Source organism: Euleptes europaea, chromosome 19, assembly GCF_029931775.1.
Source record: "Euleptes europaea isolate rEulEur1 chromosome 19, rEulEur1.hap1, whole genome shotgun sequence".
NCBI lineage: Eukaryota > Metazoa > Chordata > Lepidosauria > Squamata > Sphaerodactylidae > Euleptes > Euleptes europaea.
The window spans coordinates 29034366-29059626 of NC_079330.1; the positions used below are offsets into that span (position 1 = coordinate 29034366).

A 25261-nucleotide genomic window follows, 5' to 3' on the forward strand; every position below is an offset into this window, starting at 1 on the left:
TGTGGGGGGAGCGAGGTGACCTCTGATGCAGAAAAGGCGTGAATAATCAAAAGGTAGCCCCAAAGCAGTCAGCAGGGGTAACCGCTGGGAAACGTCCCTGCATAAAAGGCCAACATTAACTTGTGGAAACAGGATGCAGGACTAGATTAAGCCTCTTTGGTCTGATCCACCAGGGCTCTTCTGATGGTCTCGTGCTCATATTGCCACAATAACTTCCTCCATCACAGAGATCTCAAAATTCCTGGTATTTATTCTGCACTTCCAGATGTTTAAATCTGGGAACATCCTTCGAGCATCTATGCACCTTGATCTGTTCTCCCCCACCTCCGTCACTCAGATTTAATTGCTTTGGGAGAGAAAATGCCAGTATCAAAACCCTCTCCAAGTCTTAATAGGCACAACAATACCTCTGTACGCCTCTTCTGTGTACGCTGCATTAATAAGCCTTTCCAAAATTTGGGTTTCCTCTGCAAAGGAAAGGAGAATATTCACAATCTCCTTTGTGTTCTGGTTGATGTTTAATAATGCTTTCATAAGGCAGGTCTTGCCTGTGTCTGAGGAGGTCATTTTTTTCATCAGGTAGTCTGCAGAACAAAAAATAGCATATCAGAATGATGTTAAAATAGGCATTTATATGTAATAGCAGGCCAGAGGTTTTCCAGAAGCACCTTAGGTCTAAGTGGAAAATGGCTTGAGTGGGTTCAGAGATGCCTTTCTACTAAGGAAGAATCTGCACTAAGCAACAGGAAAGCATTGGATCTAATTCTCACTTTATACTGGGACCATTTTCAGCAGTATTGAAAATACTCTTTCTTGTTTGACAATGTTTCAACAGTGCCTGTGAAAACATTTGCCTATTTATTATGTATTTACAATATTTATTGGGACATCCAATGAACAGTGTAATAGGGTTTGGATCGCAGAAATTTAAAAACAAAAAGCAACCTGAAACAGAGCTGAAACAAATCTGAAACATAGCATAAGCATTTAAATGTGACACATTAAACGACGTAGAAATTACATAGGAGGAGCACACCTACAGCATAGCGGTATAGTCTGCAGTCCCTCTCCCTTTAACAAAGCATCTTTCTGAACCATTTCATTACAGTACAGCCCTATTTTTCCCCCATGAAGTCACAGCTGACTTATGGTGCCCCTGCAGGGTTTTCAAGGCAAGAAACCTCAGAGGTGGTTTGCCATTGCCTGTCTCTGCATCACCCCCCTGGTATTCCTTGGAGGTCTCCCATCCAAATGCTAGCCAGGGTCGAGGCTGAGAGTGTGTGACTGGACCAAGGTCAGCCAGCAAGTTTCCATGGCACAGTGGGGATTCGAATCTGGGATTTCCAGATCCTAGTCTGACACCTTAATCACTACACCATGCTGACTCTCAAGGTCCTATTACCAATGAGGAGGAGGAGGAGGAGGAGGAGGAGGAGAAGGAGAAGAAGGAGAAGAAGAAGGAGGAGGAGGAGGAAGAGGAAGAGGAGGAGGAGGAGGAGGAGGAGAAGAGTTGGTTTTTATATGTCGACTTTCTCTACCACTTAAGGAAGAATCAAACCAGCTTACAATCACCTTCCCCTTCCCACAATAGGCACCCTGTGAGGTAGGTGGGGCTGAGAGAGCTGTGACTAGCCCAAGGTCACCCAGCTGGCTTCATGTGTTGGAGTGGGGAAACAAATACAGTTCACCAGATTAGCTTCCGCTGCTCATGTGGAGGAGTGGGGGATCAAACCCGGTTCTCCAGATCAGAGTCCACCGCTCCAAACCACCGCTCTTAACCACTACACCACAGTCTCCTGAATAATTCTATTTTGCTTAGTTTGTGCAAAGACAGGAGAGCAGGAGCCTTCCTAACCTTATCAGGCAGGCCATTCCACAAAGTGAGGGCCAAAACAGGGAATGCATGGGTACGGGCAGTTGTTGATTTTGCCCATTGGGAAAGAGGCTGTCCTCCAGATATGAGGGACCCAGCCCTATTTACATTGTTTCCTTGTATTTTCTCCAGCAATTGGCTTTTTTGCCATGTATGATGTCATCGGGGATATGGAATGGTTTAGTATGGCCCAATCTCATCAGATCTCGGAAGCTAAGCTGGGTCGGTACTCGGAAGGGAGACCACCAAGGCAAGTTCTGCAGCGGAAGGCAATGGCAGACTACCTCTGCTCAATCACTTGCCTTGAAAGCCCCAGCAAGAGTCGCTATAAGTAGGCTGCGACTTGATGGCATGGAAGTTGTTGGTCAGTTTGCCAGATTCTGGCCATATGATATGACTAGATGTGGGTCTAGAGGACATCATCCATGGCTTGCCAACTTCCAGATACTAGCTGGAGATCTCCTGCTATCACAACTGATCTCCAGCCGATAGAGACCAGTTCACCTGGAGAAAAGGGCCGCTTTGGCAACTGGACTGTATGCCATTGAAGTCCCTCCCCAAACCCCGCCAATGTCAGGCACGGCCTGCTACTCGGCGGTTAAGCCAGGTGGTGCTCCAAGGTCGAATTGTGGTTCAACTCTGTTATGTTTTGACTCGCCCTTCTCTGTGAACAAGGGCTATCTAGGGGTTGCAGCAGCAACCAGGAGTTGTCCAGAAAGTTCATTTCAACTTTATATCTACTGTACTCCCATTCTTACCCCCATGAGTATCCTTGCTACTTCCAAGTTGGTTTCGGTAACTTGATGTATATTTTCCATTAAACTAACCTTCTACGGAGAACCTGCCTAGAAGTCGTTTGTGGGATTTGTCTGGCGAGCCCAGAGCTGACCGCCCTCCTCAGGCTCTGCCCCAAAAACCTCCTGCTGGTGGCGAAGAGGGACCTGGCCACCCTAATCATCCAGCCAACCCAGCTGGAGAACGTTACATTCAAATAAATGTTGTGGCACCTTGGACAGTCAGGTTCCTGCATGCATGGGACCGATCCTTCACTTCAGCAAGGAGGCGCTGGAGTTCTTCGACGTTGCCCTCTGACACGGCCCTGAACAAGTACTTCTTCAGCTTTTTGCGCCGAGTGTTTTGATGAGCGCTTTGAGATAAATTGGTGCTGGGTTAAAAAAACAGACAAGACGGCGGAGGGTGAGCCCAACTTGTCGACTGCGAGCCGGGAAGACCCCACGGCAAACCTCCCCTCCGCCACCCCCTCACTCAGAGGGCCAAACGGCACGGGTTGCAGGGGATCTCTGACTGACGCTCTAGCACAGTGTGTGCTGTGAAAGGGAAGTGAGTCAGGGAGGGAGGTTGATATGAATCAAGGCCCTGGTGCTGGGGGAACACGGAGCTTAATTCTCCCCCTCCCCCATGCCAATCAATTGCAATCAATTATCTTGATTGGAAATAGCCCTTGAAGTAGTCAATCGCTGTACTTTTGTGACCAGATTTTCAGATTTGTGATTCACTAAAAACCACATTACCTTATTCAACCAGTCACTGTAAGTGATGATACAACGTCTTTTGAATTGTAAAACAATTCCTTTTTATTGTAAATACTTCAGAAAATAGTAAAATTAAAAGATATATGCATGATATATACAAGTTTCAAACCAAAGAATATAGATCTAATGTGAAATACAGTTACAAATCAGTTACCAGTCAGTAACCAACCCATCAGTGATCATGCCAGGGAATTCTCTTACAGACTGTCAGCAACAAGTCTGATGGAGAGTTTCCCATACAGACAGCACACACGCATGCCTGGGGGATAAAATCCCAAATTATCTCAATCTTCAAGCCCTTTTTATACAATTTTTGGGGCTGATGGTCTGGGAACCAATAAGATGGGGTCTTGGGAATGCTGTCATTTCCCCAGACTTCAAAGGAACTTCAAAGGAACTTGTGATGCATGGAATCAGATCAAACGTCTGTTCTCAAGCATCTACCTTAACCTTGATGTCATAAATTGATGGATAGCATCAGGAGATTTGTCATATAAACAAATAAGTTTCTCATAGCATTTCTAAGTTTCACACCCATTGTTTAGCTATTAAGTCAAAAGAATCTTCTATCTTAAAGTTTATATATATATGTGTGTGTGTGTGTGTGTGTGTGAGCTAACTTAGTTTCATTCTCATAGACGCTCAGTTATACAGACAAAACAATAGAAGACTGAGAATTAAATGCATTTAAAGCTTTAATATAACAATACCTATAATCAATATATTGAACACATACAACACCCTACCCCAGACAGCCTTAAGCCCTGGTAGGTACATAGGGTTGCTAACTTCCAGGTATTAGCTGGAGATCTCCTGCTATTACAACTGATCTCCAGACGATAAGAGATCAGTTCCCCCAAAGAAAATGGCTGCTTTGGCAATTGGACTCTATGGCATTGAAGTCCCTCCCCTTCCCAAACCCTGCCCTCCTCAGGCCCCGCCCCCAAAACCTCTCGCCGATGACGAAGAGGGACCTGGCAACCCTACAGGTACAAGAGGCAAGCCTTTTTCTTTCTTCCACAACAGGGTTTAAAGTACCCCCCCCCCCCGTGGAGGCATTTTCAGTCATGGAAACAGTGCACAGAAGAAGAGTTAACCCCTCCCTTTCCTAGCACCATGGGCCCGATCCATATATTATTGAGGACCTTGTCTGGGGTTGCAATGTCATGCACAGCATGGCCCTGAGGTGATCTTAAGCAAGCTACTTCTCTCTCTCTCCCATCTCTGCAATATGCAGAGGCAAATAGTGGCCTACCTTCCAGGGCTGTTGTATCAACTAATGAAATACTGTAGGCAAAAAAACTCTCAACGTTGTTGGATCAAGGATTTTGGCTGTCTTTTGGCTGAATTAAAAACAGTTTCCTACTTCTCTATGGGATGTGGAATGTCCCAGGGTTCGTCCTCATGTCTAAATTCCTCAAGTATGGTTTAGGATTAGCCAGCAGCCAGGATATGAAGCAGTGGTTTGAAAGGTGTGTGTGTTAACCATGTTAAATATCGCTCCTGCACAATGCAAACCATGGTCAAAGGTGACAAGCAGGTGATTCCCCATCCTTGCTTCTGCAGTCCAGATGGAGTTCAGCAACCACATCTGGGATTTTAACCTCGGTTAAGGCAACAAACCAGGGTTAGCACAGACTTTGGTTAAGCAAAATTCCTCACTGGATCCCCCTTCTCTTTCATATTTTACATGAACTTGCTAGATTTGCAGTTCTTACAGATTCATTTGTTGGCAATCTTTCTTAAAGAAATGCACACATCGATATCTGAGGTCAGGGGACTTTAATTTTAACCACGGTAGGGGAAAAGGAGATCAGTAAATCCTTCCCATTGTAACATTTAATCTATAGAAAAGCACAACAGCGGCAATATGTGATAGGCCCACTCACAAACAGCTGTCTGCATTTGCGGTATATTCAGTCATATCATCTTGGAGAGACTGGGGAGAATCCATATCTTCACAATTTGCAGACGCGCTGGACAAAATCCAAAACAGGAGAGAAAGATGCTAAAGTCAGGAGACCATCCAAGCAAATTACATGGAGAATCAGTCAGCAGCTGGGAGCGAACCTTTTCAATCTCCTCCTTCATTACTCCCTCTGCACGTGCGCTAGGATACAACCTTCAGGAAGCCAACAATTGATTTTCATTTAAATTCTCAGCTTTAGGAAAAAAGCAGTCGGGTAAGCGTTGTTTCTTCAGATTAGGGATGCTACTGAATTTCATGGCTAGTTTATTTTGAAAATGCCAGTTTCTGATATAAGTTCTCTTTTGCTTGGGGTGAAACTGCAGGGCTGTCTTTTTTTTCCTGGCCTCACGAATAAAATGGGATAGAAATATTATTGCTAAAGTTGAGCCTAGGTTTTGCATCAGTTGCATAAAAAGGTGCAAAGAATTGTATCTGGGTAAGGTTGGTGCTAAATACAAGCCCCAACTTCTATGTGCAATGTCTCGGGAATGATAATTATAAGTCACCGTGGAAACAAATGGTAGATAAAAGGGCTAATCAGCTAGTATTCTCAATAGATACTATAAAACAACTTGGGGAAAAGAGGGCAGTGACTCCAATTTTTAAACGTTTGATTTTATTAGATCGCAATATTGTGCATAATAGAGCATGGAGAGATTGCTCCACCCTCTTTTGGGGAATTTTACCACAATGTGGAGAGCCCCGTGGCACAGAGCGGTAAGCTGCAGTACTGCAGTCCAAGCTCTGCTCACGACCTGAGTTCGATCCCGACAGAAGTCGGTTTCAAGTAGCCGGGTCAAGGTTGACTCAGCCTCCCATCCTTCCGAGGTCAGTAAAACGAGTACCCAGCTTGCTGGGGGTAAAGTGTAGACAACCAGGGAAGGCAATGGCAAACCACCCCATAAACATAGTCTGCCTAGGAAATGTCAGGATGTGATGTCACCCCATGGGACAGGAATGACCCGGTGCTTGCACAGGGGGACTACCTGTACCCTAACCACAAAGTATGCCAGAGTACTTCAATCTGTTAACCTTTCCCAAGTATAGGAGAGGTGATGTGATGGCCTGATTGAATGTTCTGCCGTCACCTGAGTTGAAGAGCAGAATGAGGAAAGTTCAATTTTCCAATAGGATCTGCTGTTGTGGGTCTGGCAGTATAGGTACAATAAGTCATTTGTTTTTTCATTGCCTATTATTTGATATTGATAGACAGAGACTGGTTGAGTCATTTGATAATGAAAAGAAGGCACTCACTCTTTTTGAATTTTTTCAAATAACAAACAAATTGGAGATGGTAAAGACTGCAAAAATTTTATATATGAACCCCCAATGCATAAACCAACTTACTCCAGAGTGCAAACCATCTATTTCAGTAGGACTATTCTGGAGTTAACAGGTTATAGATTGAAAGCCGAAGAGCAAGTTAAATTTCCATATCTAACCCATGTGAAAATGCATGTGATAAAGCTTGAATTTCTATGCAAGTCACCCAATTCTTATACATATATATATATTGGCTGCATATCTTAAAGGATAAGGGGAATATATTACATATTAAATATTCTGGCCATTGTGCTTTAGTGTGCTTTAGCTTAAGACCTATCGGTCATTCGAACAGAATCATTAAAGAAAGAATAGTGTTATAAATCACAGACACTGGGAGAGTGGCATAAAAACAGCATAAAGAAAAACAGACAAATTGGGGATCTGCCAGCAGCCAAAAAGGGAAAAACCAAAAGGCTTCCAAATGACAACACAGAACAGCAAAAAGAAACTGAAAGGGGGAGATTCATGCATCCTATGGCGGTTACACAATATAAGATTTAATGTATGCATGTCAAGGCTGGCGTCAAGGATGTGCAGGGGTGGGCACTTGGCAAAGGCCACAGCTTGGCAAAGGGCCCACTTCCCTGCCTGGTCGATTTCCCACGTCCCAAAGGGAGAAATGCCTGGCAGAAGTACAGAAAGCAAAGAGCAGAAGAATTGTACTCCGCTAAACGGGTGCCCGGGTAACGCTCCCTTCCTTCCAATGTTACTGTTAGTGGAGGAGGAAGAAGGGACCCAGGAATGGTGGTGGGGGAGGTGACCATGAAACGGTCAGAGGAAACCCCATTTTGGGGGACACAGTTAGATTCGAGTCCATCAGCACCTTAGAGACAACAGATTTTCAGGGTATAAGCTCTGAAGAGTCAATGCTCCCTTCATCAGATACAAGTCGGAACAGAGACCTGTGAGTCCTTATATCCCAGTTGGAAGGTGGGAGGGGAGTTACCCCTCCTTCTGACTGAGATATAAGGACAGTCAAGGATACAGAGACAGAAGGAGGAGGAGGAGGAGGAAGAAGAAGAGGAGGAAGAGGAAGAAGAAGAGTTGGATTTTATACGCTGACTTTCTCTACCACTTAAAGAAGAATCAAACCGGCTTACAATCCCCTTCCCCTCCCCACAACAGACACCCTGTGAGGTAGGCGGGGCTGAGAGAGCTCAAAGAGAACTGTGACTAGCCCAAGGTCACCCAGCAGGCTGCATGTGGAGGAGTGGGGAATCAAACCTGGTTCACCAGATTAGAGTTCGCCACTCATGTGGAGGAGGGGAGAATCTAATCCAATACCGTTCCAAGCCACTGCTCTTAACCACTACACCACCTAGTATCTGACGAAGGGAGCTTTGACTCTCGAAAGCTTCCACCCCGAAAATCTCATTGGTCTCTAAGGTGCTGCTGGACTCTAATCCAGCTGTTCTGCTGCAGAACAACATGGCTCTGAAACTATTTTGGGGGGAAAGGAAGCTCTGGAGGAAAGGAAATACAGCAGAAGGGGACACCCTGGGCCCACCAAAATCCTGCAGCCAGCCCTGGCCTTAGAAAGCAGAAGGAGCCGGGCTGCGGGTCTGACCGAACCAGAGGGAAGGAAACCTCTTGAGCGCAGGGGGCTTTGTTCGTGTCTCATAGAATCATAGCATCATAGAGTTGGAAGGGACCACCAAGGTCATCTAGTCCAACCCCTTGCACAATGCAGGAAATTAACAACTACCTCCCCCCACATCCCCTCCCCCCTCCATGCAGGATCTAGTGTGAGAGAGGCACATGCCACAGTTCATTCGTACCATGGGCGGATGTTGGAGTCCATCGGTTTCGAGAAAACTGGCGGCGAGGTCCGATTCGGAGTGACGTTACTCTCCAAGCCTTCAATCTCGAGAAAAAAGTGGGAACTGTTGAACACATGATTGGATAAAAGCTCCATTAGTGGAAAAGCAAAACCCGCCGTGAAAGGCCTCTGTTCTCTGCCTGGGCAAGCTTCACCCCAACGGCCACCCTTGCTCACAATGGCTCGTGAGGAGCTTCTTCGTAGTCTTTGGGAAACTCAGTCCGACCATCTCTTTGGCTGGCTGGAACCCACCCCTTTCCCATTAATTCCCACGCCTGCCCCACTGGGCGTGGCATTGCCAGGGCCAAAGCTGGGCCCACGGCACCCAAGTCGCCTTGAAGCATGAGGAAAGGAGGGGCAAACTGGGCCAGAAGTTGGAGGAGCTGGTGCCCTGAGGCATGGCATGCAGGAGATCAGGCTAGGGTTGCCAGCTCTGGGTTGGGAAATACCTGGAGATTTTGGGGGTGGAGTCTGAGGAGGGTGGGGTATGGAGAAGGAAGGGACTTCAATGCCACAGAGTCCACCTTCCAAAGTAGCCATTTTCTCCAGGGAAACTTATCTCTGTCGCCTGGAGATCAGTTGTAATAGCAGGAGAGCTCCAGCCACTACCTGGAGGTTGGCAACCCTACTGGGTAGGGTGGGGTTTGGGGAGGAAAGGGACTTCAGCCATAGAGTCCACCTTCCAAAGTAGCCATTTTCTCCAGATGAACTGATCTCTGCAGCCTGGAGGTCAGTTTTAATCCCAGGAGATCTCCAGCCACCACCTGGAGGTTGGCAACCCTACGTTTAAGCCCCCAAGCCCGTGTCCGAAAAGAACAGAACGTAATACATGGGATATTCTTTTCAGTTTGAGGGTCTGTGCACAATGTGTCTTTCCCTCTTTCATTAATAGGTCTCTGTGCAGCCAGACATGTTAGGGTTGCCAACTCCAGGTTGGGAAATTCCTGGAGGTTTGGGGGTGGAGCCTGGGAGGAGGGGGTTTGGGGAGGGGGTGGCCTCCACAGGGTATAATGCCATAGAGACCACCCTCAGAAGTACCCATCTTCTCCATGGGAACTGATCTCTGTATTCTGGTCACCAGTTATAATTCTGGTGCATCTCCAGGCTCTTCCTGGAAGTTGGGAACCCTAATTGCTAATGCATTGCAGGAGGTGAAGAAACGGAACCGATTCACTGACCAAAGCATTTCTGCTGCATTCATCACCAGTCTTATAAATTAAGGAATTGCCCAAACGTAAATCCACATGCCTGTTACCGCAACGGGTACCTTTCAGAGAAGTGGAAGACAACAAATCACTGTTACCATTCATAATGTGCAGTGCAGGTCACACCTACCTGCCAAGGTTGGGGAGGAGGACGGTGTTCTGCCTGGGCGGTGCGCACCAAGAGAGGGGGAAAAAGAAGCAGATTTGAATCTGGCCAGCAAAGGACAAAGATGTATAACATTTTGGAGGCAGCAGATACAGAGAAGTGGAGCATAAATGATAGGGTTGCCAACCTCCAGGTACTAGCTGGCGATCTCCTGCTATTACAACGGATCTCTCGCCGACAGAGATCCGTTCACCTGCAGAAAATGGCCGCTTTGGCAATGGGACTGTATGGCATTGGAGTCCCTCCCCTCCCCAAACCCCGTCCTCCTCTGGCTCCATCCCCAAAATCTCCAGGTATTTCCCAACCCGGAGCTGGCAACCCTATCTCCAGGCAACAGAGATCAGTTCCCCTGGAGAAAATGTGGCATTGAAGTCCCTCCCCAAACCCAGCCCTCCTCAGGCTTCATCCCCAAAATCTCCCGCCGGTGGTGAAGAGGGACCTGGCAACCCTATAAATGAAGTAAGTAAATAAACAAATGGGTGTCCTTGAATGTGGAACAGGTCACCGCAATGCCCAAGGCAGAGAGGGTGCCAGCTCTGCCCTAGTCCCGGATGAACTAGAGGCGCATCTTGCTCTGAACCTAGCAATGCCAAGGGTGCAAAGCTGACGCCCGGCACCCCCATACTCCAGCCCTCAGTGTGCTGATTCCAGAGCCGGAGTATGGTATTGCTCCACGCTTACACAATGGACACAAAAGCATTGGCTGTTTCTAGAACATGGGGCCGGGGGAGCTGCGTGCCGGGGGGGGGGGAGGGCAGAGGAAACCAACTCTATGTCAGTGTCCTGCCAGGAAACAGGGTAGTCAAGGCAGCTTTTCGGAAGGCACTGTGAAGCTGGTAGACTGGAACGAATGACTGAATGTTGCTAGGAACCGTTTTAAAAAAACCACAGTTGTATTTCATGTGGCTGAGCCAAACTGCAGCTTCTGGTAAGCAGGGAAGAAAGAACAGCCAGGGCAAAGAGAGAATGTACAGCTGGGCCACACAATTCAGCATCCTTGGCTTGCTGCTTTTTGAAAGCAGTTTTCTGGTCCTCGGGGCCGTACGGACACAGACAGACATAAGAACATAAGAAAGGCCCTGCTGGATCAGACCAAGGCCCATCAAGTCCAGCAGTCTGTTCACCCAGTGGCCAACCAGGTGCCTTTAGGAAGCCACAAACAAGGCGACTGCAGCGGCACCATCCTGCCTGGGTTCCACCGCACTCAAAATAATAGGCATGCTCCTCTGATATTAGAGAGAATAGGTATGTAGCATGACCAGTATCCATTCTAACTAATAGCCTGAATACCCCTCTCCTCCACGAATATGTCCACTCCCCTCTTAAAGCCCTCCAAGCTGGCAGCCATCACCACATCCTGGGGCAGGGAGTTCCACAATTTAACTATGCATTGTGTGAAAAAATATTTCCTTTTATCTGTTTTGAATCTCTCGCTCTCCAGCTTTAGCAGTTGACCCCGTGTTCTAGTATTATGGGAGAGGGAGAAAAACCTGAAAGTGTGTGGCTGTGGCCAAGGATAGCTCCTAAGCCAGCTGCTGGGGATCAGAAGGATAATATATATGGTTGTTGTTATTATTGTTATTATTATTATTATTATTACTATTATGTTGTTGCTGTTGTTGTTATTACATCACTATATTATAGAGACACTTGTAACAGTTTGGATTTATCTATGAGCCGTGGTGCTTACTTTAACTGATTAATGCGGGTTATGGTGATATATTTAACACCTAGAGACAAGAAAAAATTGATGATGGCATATTGCATTGCTATATTTATTAGTGTTCCTGAGGGAGATTTCCTAAACATCGAAACAGGCGAATACCGGATCCCTGTTGATACGTTGATCTACAGGAAACACGATATGCTGATCTATAAATAATCACGCTATTCGTTCCACACGAATCATGAGTTACTAATGCTCATAAATGTGGCATTTATGCTTCGCCTTTGACTCCGTGCTCTTTGGCTCTCATGGGGTATAGATTTGGACATTCCCCATTTGGACTTATGTACACTCATATTTATTATTTACTCACTGTGTTATGTTTGTTTTTGTACTTATGTTGCTTGCTTGTATAGTATATTTTGCACATTGGTAAATTGTTTAATTGCATAATCATTTGGCGTTCTGCTGTTTCTTCATTTGACTATCTGGCACAGCAGGCTAACCTTGTTTTGTCACAACCTCCAGGTGGTGGCTGGAGAAGGGGAAGGGCCATAGCTCAGTGGTAGAGCATCTGCTTGGCATGCAGAAGGTCCAAGGTTCAATCCCCGGCATCTCCAGTTAAAGGGACTAGGCAGGTAGGTGATGTGAAAGACCCCTGCCTGAGACCCTGGAGAGCTGCTGTCAGTCTGAGTAGACAATACTGACTGTGATGGACCCAGGGTCTGATTCAGTATAAGGCAGCTTCATGTGTTCATGTGAGATCTCCCCCTATTACAACTGATCTCCAGGCGACAGAAATCAGTTCCCCTGGAGAAAATGGCTGCATTGTCAATTGGACTCTGTGGCATTGAAGACCATCCTCTACCCCTGATAGGCTGGACTCTATGGCATTGTACCCCACGGAGGTCCCTGCCCTCCCCTTGCTCCACCCCCCAAATCACCAGGATTTTTCTAATACGGAACTGGCAATGCTACCCCCACACACACACTGGTGGACAGAAGGGACCCGGCAACACTAACATCGCAGGATGCCTCCTATGGATCATGGTTTGCGGAAACAAAATAGTATTCTGCAAAAGGAGCCGCCTTTCACACTCTCACTTATGCATACAAACTAGGGTTGTTAACCTCCAGGTTCTAGCTGGAGATCTCCTGCTATTACAACTGATCTCCAGCCAATAGAGATCAGTTCACCTGGAGAAAACGGCTGCTTTGCCAATTGGACTCTATGGCATTGAAGTCCCTCCCCTCCCCAAACACCGCCCTTCTCAGGCTCCACCCCAAAAACCTCCTGCCGGTGGCAAAGAGGCCCCAAAATTCAGTTTTTCCCCTTTTTTGGTGCACTGTTCCCCCCCCCCTTGGCACAATTCTGCATATATTTAGCCAGCATCAAGACTGAGAGTGTAAGCTCCTTGGGGCAGTGTTCCAGAGTAACTGCGGTTGCATGGGTTACTCTGGAAAGCACCGTGTACTTTGATGGCACCATACAAATGTCTCTTACTGTAAATAATAAAGTCCCATTCATGTTTGATAGCCAGCTGGGGGAGGATCAGGGAAAGCTCATTCACTTCCCTTTCATGGTTACTCCTCATCTTCAGGTCCCTCACTCACACTGAAGCCACGGACTGCTGAAGGGATAGGTATGGTTGCCTTCCTCTAGGTGAAACCTAGAGACCTCCCAGAATTACAACTGGTTTACAGACTATAGAGATCAGTCCCCCTGGAGAAAATGGCTGCTTTGGGAGTAGAGTTGCCAACTCCAATTTGGAAAATTTCCTGGAGATTTGAGGATGGAGGCTGAGGAGGGTGGAGTTTGGGGAGGGGGTGACCTCAACAGGGTATATTCTCATAGAGTCCACCCTCCAAAGCTAACTCTGGCTGTCTGCCCAGATCTTTGGCAGACTATCAGAGCTACTGAACAGATGTAGCTACTGAACATTGAAAGATGGAAACGATCTGTGACAAGAGTTGCCCAACTCCAGGACAGGTTTATCCTGGAAAAATGCGAAAGGTTGCAAATTGTAGCTTATAAAAGATATATAATAAGCCTTATATAGCAGAGGCTATAACACTGCCATTTCCTCCAAGATAACTGATCTCTGTACTCTAGAGATCTCTGTACTCTAGAGGGTAAACTCGATGGCATTATACCCCTCTGAGGTCCCTGTGCTCTCCAAACTGCACCCCCACCAGGCTTCACCCAGAAATCTCCAGGAATTTCCCATCTTGGAGTTGGCCATCGTAGGGATGGCGTCTAGGTAGGGTTGCCAACCTCCAGGTACTCCAGCTGATAGAGATCAGTTTCCCTGTAGCAAATGGCCGCTTTGGCAATTGGACTCTACGGCATTGAAGTCCCTCCCCTCCCCAAACCCCACTCTCCTCAGGCTCCGCCTCAAAAAACCACCCACCGGTGGCAAAGAGGGACCTGGCAACCCTCGGGCTAGGCCTGGCCCTGGTTCCTGAGGCCAAACAGGGTGTCAGGTGGAGGTTAGGAATTCCCTCACTGCTCAAGGCTGGAATCTTCATTCAGGCTAGGGATGGGTGGGTTCCTTCCCCCTGTCTAACCTCAGCCCCTAATTTCTTAGTTTCTAAGGTACAATGTTTTATATATGTCCCGTGGCACAGAGTGGTAAGCTGCAGTACTGCAGCCCAAGCTCTGCTCATGACCTGCGTTCAATCCGGATGGAAGTTGGTTCCACGTAGCCGGCTCAAGGTTGACTCAGCCTCCCATCCTTCCGAGGTCGGTGAAATTAGGACCCAGCTTGCTGGGGGTAAAGGGAAGATGACTGGGGAAGGCACTGGCAAACCACCCCATAAACAAAGTGTGCCTAGAAAACGTCGGGATGTGACGTCACCCCATGGGTCAGGAATGACCCGGTGCTTGCACAGGGGACTTTTACCTTTACTTTTTTCTTTTACACACACACGTGTACATCTGCACGTTTTCCCCTCCATTTGTGCTGGAAACATTTTGCCATTGTTTTATCTCCGTGTTTTCCACAACCACTTATACCGCAATGTTACCTTTTTCTCCGTATCAAAGACTTATTCCTTAGAGGGTGCAGACATGTTTGAAATACTCTTCATTTCTCCGCCCCTCCATTGTCCACACCCACTGTGTTGCACATCTCCCTTCCCCCTCCCCTCCCCTCCCCGCACCCTTTTCTCAGCATTTCATGTTTTTATTTAATGCATTTAGGTCATTTATGCATGGGTACTTTCACTCACGTTTGCCCCCGGTCTGTCTCGGTTGTTCCTTGGAGTTATGCATGAGTTTTCCATCCAATAGAAAGGACCTCGCTGCAAGTTCTCACAATGTCCCAGTCGTCCCATTCCTCTGAACCCGACTTTTCCATCATCCCTGAGCTCAGCCCGGGTGAAATCCCCATGCATAAGGCAAAGTGTGGGGCATGCAAGCTTAATTTCGCTCACAGCCAATTACAAAGCAGCATGTTCAGAGGCGGGGATTGAAATACTTCCTGCTTCCTTGGAGCTCGTTCTGAGCAGAAGAAACGCTTTTTTAAAACTGAGGCTTGGATTCCCCCCCCCCTTTCAGATTGCTCCATTTTTAGTGTTGTAGTTCTTAAAATGCTTTTTTATGTAACAATTGGGTTTGGGGAAGGGATTCTCTCACAGTAAGCACTACAAGTAAGCCAATTACAAAGCAGCATTTAAAGGGGCGGGACTTGATTTGGGCTTGGAGACTGCTGGTGCATAGATTCCCAGCAGGTAAGTGTGGGTCCAGCCAACAATGAACCTCAGGTAAAACCTCCTTGCATAAATGACCTTAGATTAGTGACGGAGAATTGGAATGCTAGAATAACCCTCCCTGTTACTGCATTTGAAGAGGGTGATTTGCGCAGTGTCCTGATGTTTCTATTTCCTATTTGTGCATATCGTTGCTTATTGCATTTCACGGGAGACATTAACCCCCGAAAGTTTTTTTTAAATCAGATTGTGAAGGGGGAAGTTTGGCACGCCATCCATTCGCAATGTGTTTGTCGTTTAGCGTTCTGTGCTGTTGTTCCCGCTCTACCCAATCCTACAGCCTGTTTCTTTCTTGTTTTCCTCAGAGAGGGATGAAAGAGGAATGCTTAATAATGAACTCTAAAGGTTACCATCCATCCATATCGCAAATTTAATAGCACAGGGGACGGATGCGCTCTGATTGTTTGGGGGGGCATGCATATGTGCCAGCTTTTGCATGGTGGATCGCAGTTTGGGTCAGGCCATCCATTTTGAATAAATTGACCTTTCCAAATGCATAATGGCGGAGTAGACGCATGCGCGCTAGAGAATTGCCATTCCCCGAACGTTCCCAGAAACCCTCTCGTGGTCAGTATGAAAGTTAATGTGAAGTAGAAGCATCACATGCATCGCCGATGTCAGCAAAAAAATGCTGTGGCGACATGAGCGCCGTGCAAATGCAGCGATTTACCATCCTGTACTCAAAATGGCAGTCAGACCCAAGAATCTCATAAAACAGTGGAGGCACCAATTAAAAAATGGAACTCAGTGAGGCGGCGATCAATCCCAGCGCACCATTGCACCATTGCTAGAGCACATCCGCAAGAACCAAAAAAGGGGGTGAAAGGGGGAGCATCCAGTGAATCCGCAACGTCACGATTGACACCATGCTCCCCATAAAAAAATGTTCTTTTCAGGAAAGCGCGGACAGGGTAAAACGTTCTTGGGAAAACAGAATACGACGGCGAAAGAGGAGACATGCAGATTAAAAAAAAAATGAATGTGTTTCCAAGCCTTGCAGATTGCCCATGAGGAAAATTTGTTGTAAGTGATTCATGCGGAAATGGTCTGGGTGGCATATAAGTGCTTTAAATCAATCAAACAATAGGGTTGCCAGCTCGGGGTTGGAAAATTCCTGGAGATTTGAGGATGGAGCCTGGGGAGGATGGGGGTTGGGCAGGGAAGAGACCTCAACCGGTTATAATGTCATAGGTTCTACCCTCTAAAGCAGCCCTCTTCTCCAGGGAAACTGATCTCTGTCATTTGGAGATCAGCGGTAAATCTGGGAAATCTCCAGGCCCCACCTGTAGGTCGGCAGTCCTACCCACAGCCCAGTTCTGGAGCTGATTTCAGTTAGGGGTAAAGGGGCCCTAGGCCCTAGGGGGGAATGGTGTGCGCCATGGGTAGACTTCCCATGCCCCATTGCTGCATACTCCCAAAGGCTTTTCCTTTTCCCCATCAGAATGAATGGCCCAGCGAAATACTGCGAATTATATTGGCCCAAAAGATCAATAACATTTTGAAAATGCACAAAATACAAAGCCAAGTCACCTGATGTTCATGTAGTATCTCCTCTATGCAGTTTTGTCTCCAAGAAATACCTTGGTTAAGTTTGTAATAGCACAACCAAGTGGAAAAGGAATGCTTGGCCACCCTCTGGACCATGTCCAGCCTGTGCCAGCCACAAACAAACTTCGCAACTGGAAGCTGTTTCAGCTCAGAAACTCCGAGTCGATTTTTGCCTCTTCCTTGCGGAAGAGTCAAATCCGCCAATCTCTATTTCCATCTCGTTTTCTCTTCCCTTGCATGGAATTTTCCCCATCACCGCAATTTTTAGTGTTACTTTTTAAAATGAAGTTTTTGCATCCACCGTATAAAATAGTAACAAAGACGTAACCGAAATGGGCCAGACGAAAAGGCTCACCGCAGCAACACCTGTACATAAAAGGACAACACAAACCCAGCTCTAAACCTCCCAGGCGAAATCACCGCCGTGAGTCAGTGACGCACCCAGATGCTCCCCATCACCCCGACCTAGTCGAGAACGGTTTGGAAATTTAATCTATCTGGGATTCCTGGAAAAGAAAACAATTTGGCACATGGAGGAAAAAAGATGGGACAGGAGAGATTCCTTCCGGAATAAAAATCCACCTGCTGGAGCCCCAGGTTCAGAAATATTGCAGAGGAATTAGAATCAGGGAAGCAGTGAGACATGTAATTAAATCTAGCCAGAGAATGCATCATTGTAATTAATGCTCACGTGATCACTGTTGCTTGCACAGAAAGAATGTGCTGCGCCACACCCCATTTCCCCAGAGCAAGATGGGAAAGGATCCCTGCCTGCCCCCACCCACCCCCGCTGCCAACGCCAGAGGTTTGAATCTGGCAAATACATCTGCAGCTTTTCACAGTTGTGCTGACATGAGCTTTCCCTGCGCAAAGCTCTTTTCTTGCTGCATGGCATGGCCGCAAACCTTAGCACGCTAAGACCCATGCAACGGGATGATACTTGTGTAGTGGGCATGTAGGGTTGCCACCCTCCCGGTACTAGCAGAGCAGAGAAGCACACACCGTAATGAGGGTGGGTCCTAACGGTTTCCTATGAATTTGAAAATATGCTTGCACATTTCTGACAGGGGCACACTGCTTGCTCCCCTCCTCAGCCATGACCCTCTGTCTTAGGACTGCCAACCTCCAGGTGGAGGCTGGAGATTCCCCATAATTACAACTGATCTCCAGATGACATAGATTCTTTGATTGATTTAAAACATTTATTCCACTTCAACTAGAGAAAATGGCTGCTTTGGAAAGTAGACTGTATGGCATTATACCCTACCAAGGTCCTTCCCTTCCCCAAACCCCTCCCTCCTCAGGCTCCAGCCCAAAAAAATCTCCAGGTATTTTCCAACCTGGACCTGGGAACCCTACTCGCTCCTCCAGTGGGAACCTCTAGGCAGCAGCCCCAGTTCTCCAGAGAGACTAGGGTTGCCAACCTCCAGGTACTAGCTGGAGATCTCCTGCTATTAGGACTGATCTCCAGCCGATAGAGATCCATTCACCTGGAGAAAACAGCTGCTTTGGCAATTGGACTCTATGCCATTGAAGTCCCTCTCCTCCCCAAACCCCAGGCTCCGCCTCAAAAACCTCCCATCAGTGGCACAGAGGGACCTGGCAACCCTAAGAGAGACCCCCCCCCATTGTGTCCTACCTTTTCTTGGGGGGTGTGCTTTCAGCCGACCTCTTCTCTGGGGAAGGAGTCCCAGGCGGGTTCGGTTTCTTGCCCATCAGAGGAGCCATTTCTTTGTTCTCCTTGTTGTCCTTGATCATCGTCCTAGAATGGATTGTCCGGCTGGTGAACTTTTCAGTTTAGTTTGGTGCCCCAGTCCATTAATAGGGGGGGAAGAAGAAGAAGAAGAAGAAGAAGAAGAAGAAGAAGAAGAAGAAGAAGAAGAAGAAGAAGAAGAAGAAGAAGAGGAGGAGGAGGAGGAGGAGGAGGAGGAGGAGGAGGAGGAGGAGTTGGTTTTTATATGCCGACTTTCTCTGCCACTTAAGGAAGAATCAAACCAGCTTACAATCACCTTCCCTTCCCCTTCCCACAACGAACACCTCGTGAGATAGGTGGGACTGAGAGAGTTCTAAGAGAGCTGTGACTAGCCCAAGGTCACCCAGCTGGCTTCATGTGTAAAAGTGGGGAAACCAACTCGATTCATCAGATTAGCCTCCGCTGCTCATGTGGAGGAGTGGGGACTCAAACTCAGTTCTCCAGATCAGAGTCCACTGCTCCAAACCACCACTCTTAACCACTACACCACGCTGGCTCAACAATGTCTGAGATTCCATGACAGTGACGGCTGCCCGCCTCTCTCCTAAATCTGCGTCAAAGGGGTCCCCAAATTGTTTGAGCCTGCAGGCACCTTTGGTATTCTGAGACAAGGGCCTGGACACAATTGCAGAATGGCTGCCGCTGGAGGCGAGGCCAGCCAGTGCTCCCTTGTCAATCATTTAAATGGTGGGCTTTGCGAGCATGCAGCATCCCTGTGAAGAGGAAACTATGGGAGAATTACAGTGCCTTTTTGCTGATTGCCTGCTTATTTGCAAAGATATGGGTGAGCAGGTGTACAAGTGCGCACCCCAGTAGCCTAGAAACTGTGCCCCCAGAATGCCCACAAGCAAACTCCATCTCTGTTGTTGCCCCCCCCCCGAAATTTATCATTTACTAAATATAGTCAATGACCAGCATAACAACTGCAATAACACAGTGCAATTACTCTAATATCGGGCTGTCTCTCGTGCCAACAACAATCTCCGTATTTTGATGGCAATGTAACCAAATGTCACCACTGTGCATGAGACAGGGATATTCTTATATTCGAACAGAAAATTTGCCATTGAAGTGCTAGCATATCTAAAAGAACTAGAGTACTCATGAAACCTGGCCAGCAAAGGTAGAATTAGGCGATTCCTAACATCCCTGTAAAATTCAATAATATATGTGCGATTGACTCGATCCCATTTGTGTTGCAGGGGCATAACCGTGCTGTGGGCCAGCACTGAAATCTTCCGCTGAACAGGGCTGAAGGGAAAGCAGTAAATCGGGCTCTAGAAAAGGCCCGTTGATACTTGGGGAAGGAGATAGCCCACTTGAAATGGATAGTCAGAGGTACAGTGTTTCTGTACATGGAAGTTCCATTTAACCATTGTGGCCAGTAGCCATCGATGGACCTCTCCGCCCTGAAAGTGAGCATCACTCCATCTTGTGGCAATGAGTTCCGCAAGTAAATAACTAAATGAGTGAAGATGTACTTCCCCTGTCCATCCTGAATCCACTGCCCATGAAACCCAGACTGCTAAGGGCTTCTTTCTGGCAAAGACATCTTCCAGAATATTACAAGAGTTGGACAAATGCTGCTTTGGGACTAACACCATCTGGAGGTATGTGTACTTATCTCAGGGGTCCCCAATGTGGTGCATGGGGACGCCACGGTGCCCATTGACACCTTTCCTGGCACCCACCAAGTGTTTTGAGAAAGTGGGCGGGGCCAGGTGGGGCTTTGGCCCAGCAAGGCTTCTGATTGGCCATTAGAGATTTGATTGGCTTTTTTGTTTTGGCAGTGGCTGCCACCACTTTACTGGGTGACTGAAGGTAAGCTGCGGCAACCGTTTTGTGGCCGTCTCTGCCTCCTGTGTCTGCTACTTTCTGGCTGTCGTTTTGTGGCTGCGCCCATCATGCCAGAATTTTAAGATGCCCACGGGCTTAAAAAGGTTGAGGACCCCTGGCTTAACTTGTTCGGTTGACGTTTGTCCCCTCCCCTTTTTGTTCTGAGAAACAGGCAGGGGGCACACAATAAATAAGTAGAAGACAATTGCCAGAAAAACATCAATAAAACGAAAAACAATACCTAATGGTCAAGATCTAAAATACCAAAAGCTGTAAACACACTAAGGCACAACCAATGACTGATTCAATGCTCTAGGCTAAAACATTAAGAGGTTGTTAGCAGTAAGGTCAGAATAAAATCCTGGTATAAACGGCAGAGTAAAAACCATAGATAAAATATGGTGCTGTTCTAAGAACCACACAAGACTTCTGCAGGACTTCAGTGCACTAATATAAGCCATCAGCCTAAAAAGACCATCCTGAAAAGACACATCTCAAGGAAGGGACCTCTATGACCTGGGGGCCACTACTTAAAAGGCCCTGCTGCGGGCACCTGCCTATCTCACTTCCGACAGTGCTACGCTTCCACAGCGCGGCTTCAATGGTTCAAAACAGAGTTCAAAACAGAAAATAGTGTTGTATACAATGTAGAAATTCCCAAACAAGACAACAGCAGTATATATAGAGAGACAAAAATATGCATAATAACAATCTAAAGGCCTAGCTTACATATAATAAATAACTTAGAACCAACGCAGTAGAGCCAACCCAACCCCACAACGGGGTAAAGGAGAACCAAGTCCAACAAGTGTGTCATGAACTCCATGGTGCAAAATCTTCTGCAGAGGGTGATCGCCAAATAGATCAGGTAAGTGTTCTTGTCATCAGACGACCGGATATATCCAAGGTAAATCAAGGGAGACGGACGCTCCGGATACAAGTAGGGCTGTCGACTCCCTCCAAGCTACCCTGAAGGTTTGGGACCTCTACCTCCAAAAATGCCCCCCCCCAGAGCCGTGGAAAGCCGCGAATGTGCTTTAAATGGCTTTATTCCAATTGGGTGAATGTGGGGGACCCCTTCCAGACTCCATAACTCGGGACCCACTGACCCAATCTTCACAAAACGTGGGGGTTCTTGCAAGAAGGGACCCCTCAAGCTACACTGAAAGTTTGGGACCTCTAACCCCAAACATGCCCCGCCAGGAGCCACAGAAAGGCGCGGATGTGTTTTTAATGGCTTTTAACGGCCGAATTTATTTGCGAACTCCGAATTTCATGCCGAATTCCATGGATCCGAATCGGGGGAGTTCGGACTTTGGCAAATTTTGCCGGATCTGAATTTTACCGAATTTTTTTTTCAACAGCCCTAGATACAAGAATAGATCTTGTTTGCGCCAGTGGCTTCAGCAGAAGATTTTGTACCCCGTAAAGTCTAAACTCAATACTTCATTGTGTATCATAGTTTTTACTTTCACACTTTCTCAACAATGTCATAGGAGCTGACTCTGAGAGAGTTTGGAAACAACATGAAAGAAGTGTGAAAGTAAAAACTAAGATACACAATGAAGTACTGAGTTTAGACTTTACGGGGTACAAAATCTTCTGCAGAAGCCACTGGTGCAAACGGGATCTATTCTTGTATCCGGAGCGTCCTTGATTTACCTTGGATATAGCCGGTCATCTGATGACAAGAACACTTACCTGATCTATTTGGCGATCACCCTCTGCAGAAGATTTTGTACCACGGAATTCATTACACACTTGTTGGACTTGGTTCTCCTTTACCTTGTTGTGGGGTTGGGTTGGCGCTACTGCGTTTGTTCTAAGTTATTTATTATACGTACGCTAGACCTTTAGATTGTTATTATGCATATTTTTGTCTCTCTATATATACTGTTAAATTTTCATAGCCTGCTGTTGTCTTGTTTGGGAATTGCGACATCAGAGTTCAGGCAGGTGCACCTGGGTGGTGACAGCCCTCCCAGTGCCTTGGGACTAAACTGTGTAGGGCTTCAGGGCTTCCAAGGTTAACATCAGCACCTTGACTTGAGCTTAGAGATGAACCGATAGCTAGTGCAGCTGACACATCATTAGCAGGACATGCTCACAATGGCAGTTTCCCATCCTTGTCCTGGCCTCTGTCGTTTGCACTAGCCAATGTTCCCAAACAGTCTTCAAGGGCAGCCTCATGGAGAGTGTTACAGTAACCCACCTGGATATTACCAAAGCATGTGCGACTATGATCACGTATGGTTTATTTGCAATTGGCATCTCTGCTTATCCAGAGACAACAATGTCCTTTTGTGCAGGGGCGTTTCCCCGCGGTCACCCCCGCTGACTGCTACGGGGCTTCCTTTCGATTATGTGTACCTTTTCCACCTAGGGTTGCCAACCTCCAGTTACATCTCCTGCTATTACAACTGGTCTCCAGCCGATAGAGATCAGTTCCCCTGGAGAAAATGGCTGCCTTGGCAATTGGACTCTATGGCATTGAAGTCCCTCCCCTCCCCAAACCCCGGCCTCAGGCTCTGCCCCAAAAGTCTCCAGGTATTTCCCAACCCAGAGCTGGCAACCCTATTTCCACCAGTCATATGTAGCCTCGCTCTCCCTGAGCTTTTTGCCCATGTATTCCAGATGCTATTTTAGCCAAAATCTGGAAAATACGGGCAAAATGCGTGGGGAGAGCGAGGCGACCTCTGAAGGGTGGGAAAGGCATGCATAATCAAAAGGAATTCCTGAAGCAGTCGGTGTGGGTGACTGTGGGAAAATGTCCCTGCATAAAAGGCCTGTTAATTTCACATAGGTGTTGAACAGCATGTGAAACAAAAAGAGAGCCCCATGGAACTGCTTGCCACCAGGATGCTTACAAAGAAACAGCTTATGATAAAAGCCATCCTAAATCTCCCATAATCTTTTCCTTTTCTTGTTACCTCAGAAGCCCCAACGATGCATCATTTTCGAGGACCAATGCAAACTATTCAGGTAGTGGAAGAAGGGTTGCCTCCACCCGTTCATATAAACATACCCTTCAGGGTGATTTACCCCTTAAGGATCTCCTGGGCTTTTTAGCAATGGACAAGAAACCTCAGGTAGGGTTGCCAACCTCCAACCTCTCCTGCTATTACAACTGATGTCCAGCTGCCAGAGATCAGTTCACCTGGAGAAAATGGCCACCTTGGCAATTGGACTCTATGGCACTGAAGCCCCTCCCCTCCCCAAACCCTCCTCAGGCTCCACCCCAAAAACCTCCCGCCGGTGGCACAGAGGAACCTGGCACCCTACACTTAGTTCAAAGCTGGATTATTACACATTCCTCGGTGACGCTTGCCTCATTTGGGAAAGCGTGTATGGGGGGGCCACCCCTTCCGCTAAAATGAATGGGGCTAGCCGGAACTCCTATAATTGCTGAGTCTTGCCTGAAAGATCTAACCATGACTGGCAGTTTTGGGGGGTGGGGATTGTGCTACAACCTCTGTGGAGATCTTATTATTCACTCTGTAACACTGACCTCACAGTCAATTCGTGCTGTAGCTCCCCCATCCCATTTTAAAAAATCCCAAAAGCAGACTCAGGAGGTTGTGAGTTCAAGTTGAGGAATGGGAGGGGGCTGATCAACCTTTCCCCATGCTCCATTTTTACATGCAAAATTGCCGTGCTTTTCCACCCATGGGGGAAGAGATGGGATTAGGGTCACCAGGTCCCTCTTTGCCACCGGTGGGAGGTTTTTGGGGCAGAGCCTGAGGAGGGCGGGGTTTGGGGAGGGGAGGGACTTCAGTGCCATAGAGTCCAATTGCCAAAGTGGTCATTTTCTCCAGGTGAACTAATCTCTATCGGCTGGAGATCAATTGTAACAGCAGGAGATCTCCAGCCATCACCTGGTGGTTGGCAACCCTAGATGGGATTGTATCTCATTTTTGCCTGAAGTGGGGGGGGGGGGGAGAAGGTGTAGCTTTTGAATGGGAAAATTGATGGAGGGAAAAGTGTTATGCAATCCCCCCCTTGTTCTTTTTCTTTTGCCCGAGGATTGCATCAATCATGTTGCAGCCTGAACGGATATGATACAATCAATCTAGAAAACCGGCACGTTAGGTTAGATTCTTGAGGCAAGACCCAGCAGTTGCAACAAGACCCCCCACCCACCCTGCTGCTTGCTTCATTAAATCTGGCAGAATTGGGGAGGGCATAGGAAACTTCTCTCTGTTACCCAGGGAAATGGGATCTTTTTAATGAATGGGAGTTTTGTGAACGAAGGACTTGTGTTGCTGGATACTACCAAGTTCCATCTCACAGAATCTCTGGCAGCTCACCAGAAAGGTGCGAAGGGAAAAGCCCGCCCTCCTGCTGTTTCTCCCAGTCATATGGCCCTCAGAGGTAGGCTGCCTCTGAACATGGAGGCTCCATTTAACCATGATGGCAAACAGCTGTGAATGGGTTAGTCCTTTTGTTAACGAGGCATAAATGCTTGTGGCCAACCCCTTTTCATCTTCTGGACTAGTGAATATCACAATTTCATTCTGAGTCTTGTGAAAAAGCTATTGTTTCGCCGGGCCTGAACCTCCTGCCAGTTGTCATCTTTGGATGAGTCCTTTCCCCCCTTCCCACATGGAGCTGGGATTATGAGAAAGATCTCTCTGTCCATTCCCTCTTTGCTATTCATAACTTTAGAAACATCAGTTGTCCTCATCCGCCCCCAGTTCAGTGGTCTTTTTCTCGAGAACTAGCTTTTCCTCTGCTTCAATCCCTTAGACCAGGGGGGCTTTCTCTTTTCTGCTCCTT

The 25261-nt window shown here is 47.2% G+C and overlaps 1 protein-coding gene across 1 annotated transcript in view; it reads right to left on the reverse strand.

Moving 5' to 3' along the window:
* Positions 1-18654, reverse strand: part of TRPV3 (transient receptor potential cation channel subfamily V member 3) — a 40188-nt gene extending 21534 nt beyond the window's left edge. Inside the window, exons 1-5 of the mRNA XM_056865026.1 lie at positions 18536-18654; positions 8500-8604; positions 5316-5402; positions 2881-3038; positions 408-584 (exon numbers count right to left, since the gene is read on the reverse strand). Of these exons, the coding sequence (XP_056721004.1) occupies positions 408-584; positions 2881-3038; positions 5316-5402; positions 8500-8604; positions 18536-18654 (646 nt within the window). The remainder of the gene's footprint in view (positions 1-407; positions 585-2880; positions 3039-5315; positions 5403-8499; positions 8605-18535) is intronic.
* Positions 18655-25261: the final 6607 nt, after the last annotated feature.